The sequence below is a fragment of the Seriola dumerili genome, unplaced genomic scaffold (assembly GCF_002260705.1).
Source record: "Seriola dumerili isolate Sdu_G_001 unplaced genomic scaffold, Sdu_1.0 BDQW01000073.1, whole genome shotgun sequence".
Classification (NCBI taxonomy): domain Eukaryota; kingdom Metazoa; phylum Chordata; class Actinopteri; order Carangiformes; family Carangidae; genus Seriola; species Seriola dumerili.
The window spans coordinates 7,595,266-7,607,506 of record NW_019174328.1 but is presented as its reverse complement, the minus strand read 5'-3'; the positions used below and the strand labels follow the sequence as shown (position 1 = coordinate 7,607,506).

Genomic DNA, 12,241 nt, shown 5'->3' with positions numbered 1-12,241 from the left:
CGTTCAGACAGCTCAAGAGATGGCGATGAGCTCGGCAATGAGCACAGAGAGCATCTACAAACACAGCACACAGTTTTCTGACCTTATTAACAACATCAGAAAGGTTTTACTGCCAGTAGCTGGAACCTGGTATCATGCTGTTTACACTGCGCTGCAAGGAAATCTGCCAACAATGGCAGCCACTGTTACGCAGCAACTCAATGAAGTGATGAGTTTATGTGCTGACACGGTCCAGCTCTTGACATCGTCTGACTTAACATCACGAAGTGACGGTCAAGAAACCTTCAGCGGTTTACACAACAAACTGAACAAAGCCCAGAACAACACGAGGTATCTGGTTGAGTTCTCAACCTCACTGGAAGAACAGGTGGATCAACTAGAGGCACTCTCTATCCTATGGGGTCTCTCCATTCAAATTTTGCTGAATTCTCTTGATAAGATTTTGGGAACATCAGCTGCAATGAACCAGTTGAGACCTCAGAAACAGCTGTCAGTGTTGTCTGAGAACTCGCTTCGAATCCAAGAGGCAGCAAGGATCACCAGTCTAAATTGTAGGAGTGCTTACAAATCCAAACAGCTAACAGGATACCAGGATGAACTAAAAACACTGACTGAAGCTTACCTTAAAGCTGCAGAAGAGCTTGACATAATGCCAAGTGTGATGCAACTTGCAAAATCAGAATTCTTTCAGAGACATCTTTTGATTAAAATTCGAATGCTCTCTGGTCATCTAAGCAAAGCAAATAAGGATTATGACACTGCACTTCAAAATATTGTCAACATTGCTTATTTTGCAGCTGAACACTTAAGGGAAAACAACACAGAAGATGAAGAGCAAAAATTTGAAAACGCAGCACAAACACTTTTTGAAAATGTAAAATCTGCAACCAAAAGAGTGGAGGAATGTTTAAACTATGTCCATGACCCACGCGCCCGCTCTAATCTGAGGTCTATCAACGACCACTTGTCTTTTCAGATTTCAGATGTCATCAGCAGGGCGAGGCTCATGGTAGAGACTCATTACATTTGTGACACGCTCAGTCTGGATGTACAGATACAGTGCTGGTCAGCCAAAGCTCACTATGTGGTGGAGGAGATCAGAAGGCAAGATGGGATTCACCAAGAGGCTAAAGAGCACATTAGAGCCGGTCTACAGGGACTAACACCTGAGGGTATCAAAGAAGTGTTGGCTGCAATCCCATCTAAAGTCAAAGTCAAAGTTGAATTTCCCTCTGACACAGCAATGACATCCTGGCAGAAAGACAATACAGAGAGTGTATATGCTCCAGAAACAAGTATGAACATGGCAACTGTGGCCAAGTATGGAACTGCAAACATGGAAAAAGATGTAGGTATCTCATGACTGACAAGATTTTACAGATCAGTGTTTCCTTTATGTCACAATAAATCAAGTTCTTATTTTTCTCTACAGGATGGTGCCGGTTCTGGTGCATACCAAGCTTCTTCACTGACCTACACCTCCATTTTTCTAAAACAAGAAAGTGACAGCTGGGATCCCAAGGACAACAGAATTGTGCAAGTGACCAGGAAGATGGCTGACAAAATATTCTACATGACTCAGTACTTGAAGAAGAAAGGCCCAATACCAGTAAGGACCACCAGAGGTCACTTTTTTATGTCTCTGTGCTGGCGACAGGCAGGGCCAGAGGCATTATGTTTTCCTTCCATCCCATTCTCATGAATACAATAGCTCAGTAATGCCCGGAAGAAATTTCTTCAAATTTGGTATAAACATTCAATTGGACTCAAGGATGAACTGATTAGATTTTGGTGCTCAAAGGTCAAGGTCACAGCGACCTCACAGTACATGGATTTTGCCTTGTGAACACAATATCTCAGGAACTCCTCAAGGAATCCCTTCACATTTGGCACAAAATGTCCACTTGGACTCAAGGATGACCTGATTATATTTTGGTGGTTAAAGGTCAAAGGTGAAGGTCACTGTGACTGCACAATTCACATTTATAGCCATAACTCAAGAATTCACTAAGCAATTATGAGGAAAATTTCAGACAAATGGTTGATATTTGATATGATTCTGAATAAACAGGGATATAACCTGAAACTAATCTGAGTGATGGGGGCATACAACCGCAAAGCAATAATTCTAGTTTACCTTTGTCTGGATATTTGCAGATGCAAATAATCCACAATCCTTTCTCTTTTCAGAATAAAGAGGCATTTGTCACTGCAGCCAAAGACGTGATCTCAAACTGCCAGTCAGTGACTCAGTTTATCAGAGTCATTGCCAACCACTGCTTGGATAAACAGTGTATGGTTGAACTGTCCCTCATTGTTGAGCAGATTCTCACCATCACCAACCAGCTCAGCATCATCTCCAGGTCAGAAGAGCTTGGGCACAAATCATATGCTGAAAACTAAGCTAGAAAAAAAAGTAATAATAAAGAAAGGTAATGAGACCGTATTTTATTGTTTACTTAGTGTTAATGCTGTAACACCTGGGTGCAAATCATCTGATGAGATCCTTGTGAAGAACGCACAGAATCTACTCCAGACAGTCCTGCGTGGGGTCCATGCTGCGGAGACAGCCTGCATCACAGTAAATTTAACACCACAAACATACAGCAACAAACCTGTAAAGCAATGAGGTGTTCTCCGTGATACAGCTCGAACTCTTTGTTGTGTGAATTCTCTCCTGAGCTGTTAAAACCATAAAGATATGTTCTTATTCCAGGGTTTGAAGCAGCCTGAGCCAAACTCAGATGGAGCAGAGGCTACAGCTCTGTGTTTCCAGTGGAAGAGGAACCTGGAGATCCATCGAGCCCAGCAGTCCTCTAACCCAGAGACGGATGAGCTGGGTTTGAGGAAGACCTCATCTCACCCTGTAGCACCCAGTCTTGCCCCGTCAGTTACTGTACAAGATGGCTACAAGTGACACATGAAGTATCTCGAGAAGTACATCACCTTAAGACTGATGGGATTGTTTTTGCTTTCCATGTGACATACTAATAAAGATATGATCACTTCCACACATTGTCATGTTCAAAGATACTTCAGCTGTGTTTGTATTGGAGCTGATATTTGTTATAATGTTGGACATGCACACTAAAATGACACATTTCAACTTGAAGTTTGATTCTGAAGTAAAACTGATGATGTTTTATCTCTTTATTTCAGATATTCATAATAAAATCACTGAAATGTGACGGGCATATGTGTTGTTAAAATGTCATACAGTATTATTAGAACCATAACCACCATACTGACGGGAAAAAAATAAAGCATTATTCATTAAAACACTCAAAAACACACTGTACACGTGATACAAAATAGGCATTTACAATGAGAATTATGAAAACGATAAAAAAAAAAGTAAATAGCTTAGTTTCGGTCAAACGACAAGCTCAACGTAACAGACACAGAACTTTTAGTTAAAACAACTGCCAAGCGATATGCCACCTTAGGTCTACAACATTCACCCTTTGTAGCACACATTACCCCATATGAGTTCATCTACAGTCAACTCCAATAAAATTCTACAGAGAAAATAGGCATAATGGTCATATTTGTAACACATATACACATAACTACAATGTCAACAAGATAGTATCCTCTTTGTATAATACACTGTTTTTCTTTCTCTCTTGACTTCTTACTCTGATTATCTGTTTTGAAAAATAGTGAGGGACATTTTAGGAGCTACTTACAAGCTTGTCAGCGGTGAGTGTTTTGAGGGATGACAATGATAAAACAATTAACGATCCATTACTTCAAGGTTAGCAAGTCAGAAAAACCCACAACGGTAGAATCCTCAAAGCATTTAGGCCATTTAAAATGACAACAGTCCAATAATGAACAAAAGCTGAAACTAAAGAGCTGCAATGTTGCAAAACTACAGAACATGTATTCTCAGCTAAGCAGGGAACGGTCTCATATTGCACAAAAAAAATTTGCAAGCTAGTTTAATTGTAGAGTTTAATTTAAAAACTGTAAAAAGGGAGTTGCAATCAGTCATTGTTACATGCCACGAGGGCCTGCAGGGAATCTTACCTGATCATGTTAGAGCTCAACAAATCACAAGCTCATATCAGGGTGTGTGCGGTAAAAAATGTAAATGTTCAATAAAATATCGGTTAACTTATGGTGAAAAAATCCCTTATCATAAAAGTGAGCATAAACTTAAAATACCTCTTGATATAAAAGTGTCTTGAAATAAATATGTAAATACAAAAATTCTCAAGGGAATTCTTACAATTGTGGTTTGATCGATTACTCAGCATTATCTCTCTGTATGTAGAGTGAATGAGTGAATCTATTCTACAGAGTGTAATGCCTGAAATGAACCCAGAGTTTAGCAAACAACATGTGGGTCAGTCCTTAGTGAAAACTATACAAGTTAACATATTCCTTTTTTTTCTGATTGTTTCGAAGATCCATGAAAATTACAGAATGATAAAAAGACCTTGACATACACACTTACAAAACACACATTTCAGCATTAATATGATTATGTTAAAAGGGACTATACACTGTGTCTGCGCACATCCAGCATCCTCTCTATACTCAGTCAAATGTGTGGTGCACTCAGTAACGTGATTTTATACAGGATCATTTATATACAGAAATAAATAGATTCATGTAAAGCTAAATAAAGATTAATACACACGTCTCCTCGATATACAAATCTTATGCAACTTTTCCACATTTCCACACTGAAGTTTTTACTGACAGAAAGGGGAAGCTGTGGGATCAAAGGTCTTGAACACATCTTTAAGCGTCCTGTCTTCTGCCTCCTCTTCTGGATCCCCCTGTTTCGGCTCCTCCTTTGGGGCCTCCTCCTTCTTCTGCTCCTCCTCCTGCTCCTGCTCCTGCTCCTTCTTTACCTCTGCCTCTTCTTGTGCTCCTGTAGAGCCCTGTCCTGTTAGTTTGGCCTGCCTGGGGTCAGTGTACTGGGGTCGGATCAGCCCGGCCAGCGCCTGGATGGGGAGATTATGAACAGCAGGGGGTTTGACAGGTGAGGCGGGAGGCACTGTGGGGGAACTGGAAGGTGGAGGCTGATCTGAGGCAACGTCTGTGCTTTTGGCCTCTTCAAAAGAGCCACTTCGTTGAGTTGGCGAGAGTGATGGTGGTGGAGTGTTGTCTCTCTTTGCAGGGTGTTTCAGAATACCCGCCTTTTTAGGAGGCTCTACTTGCTCCTTCTGAGCCTGCTCTGTTTGAGCACGAGGATCGTATAGACTGATGCCCCCAAGGATTGTAGTGGGACTCTCCAGCCCTCCACCAGAGGATGCCAGACGAGGGGCATACGGCGGCAGCCTCTCAGGCTCTGGCTTGGCTCGAGCAGCGTGAGGAGAGGAGCTGGAACTGGCCTTCTGTAGCCTGGGGTCCACAACTCCGCCTCCAGAGGAGGGCTCTTTCTGAACCAGCAGCTTGGAGTCCAGGCTTCCTGTACGCTTGAGTCTGGGGTCCAGAGCCTTTTGCTGGCGTGGGTCTACTGGTCTCTCAGTGGAGGTCCGAGACTCTAGAGATCCAGAGGGCAATCGAATACGTTCCTTCAAACGTGCAGCCAACAGTCTGGGGTCAGATGGCGGAGGGCTGGAGACAGGGGGATGTTCGGGCAGGCTTGTTCGGTTCATCTGAGCATCGGCGATTAAGGGTGGAAGAGGAAGGTTGATGGAGTGTTCCTGTTTGGGCACCAGGGAAGGGATCAGGTCCTCGGGGGCCCACACCACTGTTTGAGCGAAGGCAGGCCTCTGGAGCAGAATGTCAACACGGATGTGGCTAAACTGCTTTAACTGACATCGAGGGTCCCGCAGCACCACGCCAGGACTGGCATCTAGAGGGATGAGAACAGCTCTGTCCCTGAGCTCCCTCTCTCCTTCATCATCCTCCTCTCCTGTGGGAGGCTTCTGAGGAACAGAGTGGCCCTGCTGGCGATAGGAACTTGTCTCCATCGGTCTCATCTTCCTGGGGTCTCTGGAGAGCCGTGGATCTGCAGCTCCATCCGACTCCTTTTTCACATCAGGGGGCCGTTGTCGGGGGTCCGTCTTCACACGTGGGTCACTGGGCGGGGCCCTCTCCTTCACAAGCCGAGGGTCACCCAGTGCTGGGGCCACTGGGGCGGCCTGGGGGGGCTTGGACTGAGACTGCTGCATCTCATTCTGCTTTTTCAGAGATTTAAGGATGGAGGCAACACAGCTCCCATCCTCCTCATCGCTCGAGTACCAGTTTGTAGTTTCATCTGCAAAAAAAAAAATCATATTTTAGATATATATATTTGGATCATTTTTCTGGGTAATACAAGTCTGTTTCTGAGGGGATTTTGGATTATACTGGGTTTTTATTTTATCTGAATTCAGCAAACCTGCTTTTTGCGCTTGGGCACTTACCTCTGTTTGCGTTGTTATCATCCTGAGCCTCTGCTCTCTGTGGCTCATTACTCTGTGTCTGTGTCAGGTGTAAAAAGATGGCTTTCTGTACTGCTGGTGGTAAAGACTGCAACTGTGACTCTGCACCCATCTGCTGCTGGAGGTTCTGTATGAAGGCCACACTAGGGTCCACTATACAGAAAAAAATAACAAAATAAAATTTTGCAATTTCAGTAATGGTTAAAAGGTAATTAACATATTGGATAACTATTCAATATCACACTGACCTCCTTGTTGGCCCATGGTCTGGTTTCGCAGGAAGCTGCCAAAGAACTCTACCTGGTTCTGACCCAGTGACGGAAAAGGGAAGAGACTTTGCAGCATCTGTAGATCTGGTATAGGAGGGAATGGAGGTCTCTGCATATTCATCTGAGGGTTGATATTAGGTAGGTTTCCATGGAAAGGTGGGGGTTGACCAGAGGGGACTGGTGGCTGCATTGGAAATCCTTGTGGTGGGTGCTGTCCTGGGGGGCTCTGCGGCATGGATGATCCCGTGGGGTGACCCATGGGACCAGGTGATCCAGGAGGAGGAATGGGAGGAGCAGAGGGGCCTGAAGGCACCATACCTCCACTCTGTGTGTCCTCTGAGGTGCCACTAAACTGATTTGTGCCTTCACCTTGATTCTGGGAGAAGTTGGACCCACTGAAAAATAAAGTACACAGTTAAGTTGAGGATAGGCTTCAAGCACTCTTTGGTGTTTGATTGCAGATTGTTTTAGTTACCTCAGACCAATTTTTTGAGCCAAGTCCACGGTAGGCTGAACCTTGATTTCAAACAGGGAGGGGATCTTCTTCCCCGCTTGGCCATCTGTAGGACTGCTCTGACCAGGAGTGGGCAGCAACCCCACCCCAGGAGGAGGCTTTGGAAGTGGGGCAATACCTTGCTTTCTGAGATCCTCCAGCTCCAATTCGTCCTCGCGGGCATTCTCTTCTTCGGTGTTAATAATCTGAAAAATGAGTCAAAAAGCAGAAATAAAGCAAATGTTCCATTAGAGCTCAGAGTCTCTTGGTAAGGAGGTGTTAAAAAAAAATCGAAATCACTTTTTCCTGTTTTCTGACCTTATCAAGCAACTCTTTGGTCACATCAGTCAGAGCCTCATGGGAGAATTTGCAGTTGTCCCCCTGATAACATTTGGCTCCCGTATGAAAGAACTTGCACGGATATTCATGTGCAATCACAGGTTAAGGAACAGGACTAATTAAAAGGTATAATGACAGTGCCGTTCATTATGCAATGCAATTACACAAATGTAATTAAAAACACTTGTTGTCATTAGTGAAGGATATTGTGCATGTAAATGCAATTGTCTCCTTTACTGCAGTATCCTTGGAGGTAAAATTTACAGAGCTCCTTTTTCTTATCTGGCACGACGAGCTCGTGTTCAAACTTGCACTGTTCCCCCTGGAGGAAGACAAAATCATTTTAGCTTGCAGTTTGGAAAGTCATTTGTGTGTTTTCCACATATTTTCCATTGTTAAAACAAGCCACAGAACATTAGGGCCACTGTACCTTGATGCATCGGCCCTCCAGGAAATACTTGCAGATGTATCTACCATTGTGTTCGACTGTGTGCTGATTGATAAACTCCTTGCTCATAATTGGACGTTTCTTCTGAAAACCAGTATTTTTTCCCTCCTGTGACACAAAGTAAACAAAAGATGTGGTCTTAGTTTTGTTCTTGGTTCATTGTGGATACTAATAAATATCCTCAATCAAAAGCTATCAGTTTTTCACATTTGACTGTAACATTGTGATGCAGACACCAACAATATACATAGTGCTTTAGCATGATTCTCCATGACTAAAAGGACTATATAAGTACAGTCCATTTACCATAATTAGTAATATAATACTAATACATCTGGCTGAATTTTCAGACGCATATTTACCAGTGCCATGTCTTCCATTCCCTGATCTCCTCCTCGCCCTCGTCCTCGTCCCCCCCACATTTTGCCCTTCATCTTCTTGTTCTTGTTAAGCATCCCGCGCCCTCTGCCTGGTCCACTCCCTCTGCCTCTTCCCCTCTGCCCGACTGAAAACCATATTTTGGAGAAAGTGATCAATCTCTAAAGCTTATCAGATGAATGACTTTATGTACAGTGTGTAATACAAAATGTTTAAACTTGAAAATGCCTTCGTACACTGTTGTTGTTTCATCCCCCTCATGCCTCCTCTCTTCATCTGGTCTTTAGGATGACGTCCCTTGCCCTGACCTGGGGATGTTGAATCTTTTGCCTGCTGATACTCGGACATGTCATCGTCATAATCATCCTCCTCTTCATCATAGTCATACTTGTCATCGCTGTAGTCGCTGTATTTGTCAAAATCGCTGCTCTTGTGTGGCGGGGACTTCTGTGAGTTGCCGTGGCCTCCCTTTGAATCCCGTCCATGCTGGCAGGTCAACGGTCAAAGAGAAAAATGTTGCACAATAATGTTTACATGAATATTAAGTGACAGCAAGCCAGTGGAGCGGAACTCACCTGAGAGGGCTGGCCATCAGGTTCGCGGCTAGATCCCTGGCTCTTCCTGTTCTTGGGCCTTTCTGGTCGGTCGTAGTCAGAGTCGTAACTGTCAGAGCTGGAGCTGCTGGAGGGGGAGTGGTGCTGAGGACAGGGCACAACATTGCAGTGAATTTTCAATTAGTCTAAGTAGTTCACATTCATGCCTTGAGTGCAGTAGCACTAAGAGATATTATGTTGGAATGACAAGTATAAAGGCATCTTACTTTTTGTCTGTCACGTCTCCTCCTTTTAGACCTCCTCTTCTCTCTGGTCTTTTTGTATCTTTTTCTGGAGTGCCTGTGAGTCTTTTCTTCTTTCTCTTTAGCTTTCTCTTTTTCTTTCTCCTTGTCCTTCTCTTTTTCTTTTTCTTCATTCACCTCTGTAGCCTCTTTGTTTTCCTCTTCAATCCCAATCCCTTCATCATCTATTTCTCCATCTTCTAGTTCGCCATCCTCTCTAAAAAGAGGAAAACAGTCAGTACAATGAGTAAAACTGTAAGGGATTATATACTGTATTTTGTCAGCCTGAGCAAGTGATAATATGTTTTTCACATCATGAGCAAATCATGTGATGAGCCTGCTGTAATAATTAAATAAGAAATAAAAATGAAATTATACTAAAACTGTCGTAATGTCTTTTCCCTTCGATTGGAACAAAGTACCAAATATCATGCCAGACAGTTTCCATTACGCCCTAAGCCTTTCCTGTACTAAAAACATCATATAAATAATTCAAGGCTATGTCTTCATTTCCAGTGTGCAGTTATCTTATATATAACCAAATTACATTCAACTTTTCAACAACAAAGGTTGGATAAAATCTATGAAAGCCTCTAATTCTAGAAGCAAGGTTATTCATTTACATTATATAATGACAACCTGGAGTCAGAGACATGTGACGCATCATTTAGGCAAGCTTCTTTCCAAGTCAAAAATCTTTGTGACAAAGGACAACCATTACTGTAAAGTAAACTATTCTTACTTAAACAGCAAAATGAGATACATTTAGATGGAATTTCAACAGAGAGCATCTGGCTGAAAGGCCTCAGCACACCTGTCGTAACAATTACTAACATTTTACAGCCAGGAACTTTCAGCCAGGAAGTATCCGATGCTGGACACTAGATTACAGCGATGTTGATGTTTAAAGATACTGACATCTATCATTTTTATGATCGATACATAAGCATAATTCTGGAACATTTCTTTCTATTCGTTTGCTGCAGAAACCAGGGCCCCCGTGTGTCTGCGGAGACTTCCTATTTCAGACAGGGATGGTAAGTGTAAATTTAGTTGGTTACAACAATAAAGCTTAGCAGTGACAGTCAATGCAACCTTTTATAGCACCTGGTCCAAATTTAAAGTGACTATGATTGAAATATTTAAAAAAGAAATTATCACATAATGTGTTATAGTAGATGGCCAATACAGAGCAAGTATTTCATGTAAAAGTACATCCTAAAAAGTGGGTTTAAAATACCATTTCCTATCAAATTATGACAATTGTACACATCACCATCTCAGTGTTGATATTGTTCTTGTTACATGTAATATCAGCTGCTTTAAAAATACAGTGCAGGTAGGAACGTGAAACAAAATCAACAGAAAATGGGAAAATATGTCCACCCACTGATCTAGGGTTGTTTTCACAGACACTCGCTACCTCTTCCTATGACACCAGTGCAGCTCAGCTATCAACCTAAAACCCTCGACAGCCAAAGCTACCATAATGCTGTACCTAACCTTCACTTTTAGTCCTGTTAATGCAGCAAAGGCCTCAAGGTCCACGATAAAAAATTTGCCCACTTAAATATTCAGAATATGAGTGAGTAAAAATGGCCTGAAACTACCCTTACCTATTTTCATTTTTACCTGTAATCATACCTACCTCAAGACTGATAACAAATGTAGGCAAATACTAGGCATAACCATTCAGTATTTATAGAAACATGAGTTTTCCAGTGATTCCATAGAATAATAAAGTAACACCACAAGTGCAATAAAACCACAATCCCCTTACTCAGCACTACAGTAGTACCGAAAGTTCCTATTGGAGTTCAACATGACTTTTCTTGCCCAGTTTAAGAACTTAAATCAGAGGTCTAAATCTGTAAGAGGTAACAGGTGCAATCAAGCTTTTCACCAAACTAAACACTAACACCAGCTGATTCTTCTTCTTTGGTTGAAATCAGTGAAATCATCTGGTGTAACCCTTTGTTCACATGATCTGACAGTCCTGTTAAGTTTACAAAGCAATCACAAGGACGCAGGCATGGCCTAAAACCAGCAGTAGCACATAATCTCAACCCTGAGTGAACCCTTCTCCGTAGTATTGCCTTTAGCCCAGTAGGGGGACTACAGTACGAGGATGGGCGTGGCATTTACATCATAGTCATTTGCATAGTCTCCTGCAGATGGCAACAATGAAGCCATGAACCCATCCCAGTGCCACAACAACACATACGATGAGGTCTGCGATCTTGCATGGAAATGATCATGAATGAGTCTTGTCGACACGGAGATGGGATATCTAGGCTATTTTGGACAGCGTTATTCAACTGCACCAAAGAGGCATGCAAAGATTTTTGAGGGGGGAAACCGTGGAAATGGCTCTATACCCTGCAATTAATGGTTAAAAGAAGAAAACAGTAACACAAGCATGTAGACCCACAGCACTGAAACGCACAGATGAGCGTATTAACAATTGCACAAGAATGTTACTCGACCTTTCATCCCCTGCAAGCTCAGAGTCTGTCATGTTTTTGTCAAGAACAGGGGCTGGGGGACTGGAAACAAGGCTCACAGAAGCCATTGGAAAACGGATCTGCCTCCCTTCTCTCCGGTACAAGAGTGAATTAACACAGTCACTCAAGGAGACGTTGGGTTGTGAGAGATGCTGGAAGATTTCAGACTGGAAAAAACTCACGGTGTTACATGTCTCGACAGAGACAGTAAACAGACACTCTCCTCTTTCATATCAATGACGTTTTAACTCTGTGAGCACAGCTTGATACCCCGCTTTGCTAATGTCCCGTCGGTTGACAGCTGCCATGGTGAAATAGAGGAGACGGAGGGAGAAACAGACAGAAATGTAACCATGCTCGTTGATTTCAGCATCTTCATAGGTTTTCTCAACAGGGACATCATCTCAAAATGGCTTCTGAGTTCTGCAACACATTCCTCTATTATGTATTCCTCCACGTATATATAGTCTTGTCCGGATCTATCTAACTTGCATACAACAAACCCTCTTCAGCAATTGGTCAAACGTCGCTCGGGTAAAGAGAGCTGCGATTCTTATTGGTTCAGAGCAGTGCCAGTTAAGTTCAACAT

General features: G+C 42.7%; 1 protein-coding gene across 1 annotated transcript; it reads right to left on the bottom strand.

Annotated features, from left to right (window-relative positions):
* Positions 1-3,147: 3,147 nt before the first annotated feature.
* zc3h6 (zinc finger CCCH-type containing 6) lies at positions 3,148-11,993 on the bottom strand. Its single transcript, XM_022743757.1, has 12 exons — positions 11,635-11,993; positions 9,134-9,365; positions 8,889-9,011; positions 8,550-8,799; positions 8,298-8,440; positions 7,918-8,043; positions 7,695-7,809; positions 7,467-7,576; positions 7,131-7,354; positions 6,635-7,050; positions 6,369-6,539; positions 3,148-6,220 (listed from the first exon to the last, which is right to left on the bottom strand). Exons 1-12 carry the CDS (start codon positions 11,718-11,720, stop codon positions 4,704-4,706), a joined length of 3,513 nt encoding a protein of 1,170 aa, XP_022599478.1. The 5' UTR covers positions 11,721-11,993; the 3' UTR covers positions 3,148-4,703.
* Between the last annotated feature and the right edge of the window lie 248 nt (positions 11,994-12,241).

Coding starts and splice junctions, on each gene's coding strand:
- zc3h6 (XM_022743757.1), bottom strand. CDS start 11,720: ATGGCTTCTGTGAGCCTTGTTTCCAGTCCCCCAGCCCCTGTTCTTGAC. Junction 7,577..7,694: donor CAATTGCATTTACATGCACA/ATATCCTTCACT, acceptor CTGTGATTGCAC/ATGAATATCCGTGCAAGTTC. Junction 6,540..6,634: donor GACCATGGGCCAACAAGGAG/GTCAGTGTGATA, acceptor TTTTCTGTATAG/TGGACCCTAGTGTGGCCTTC.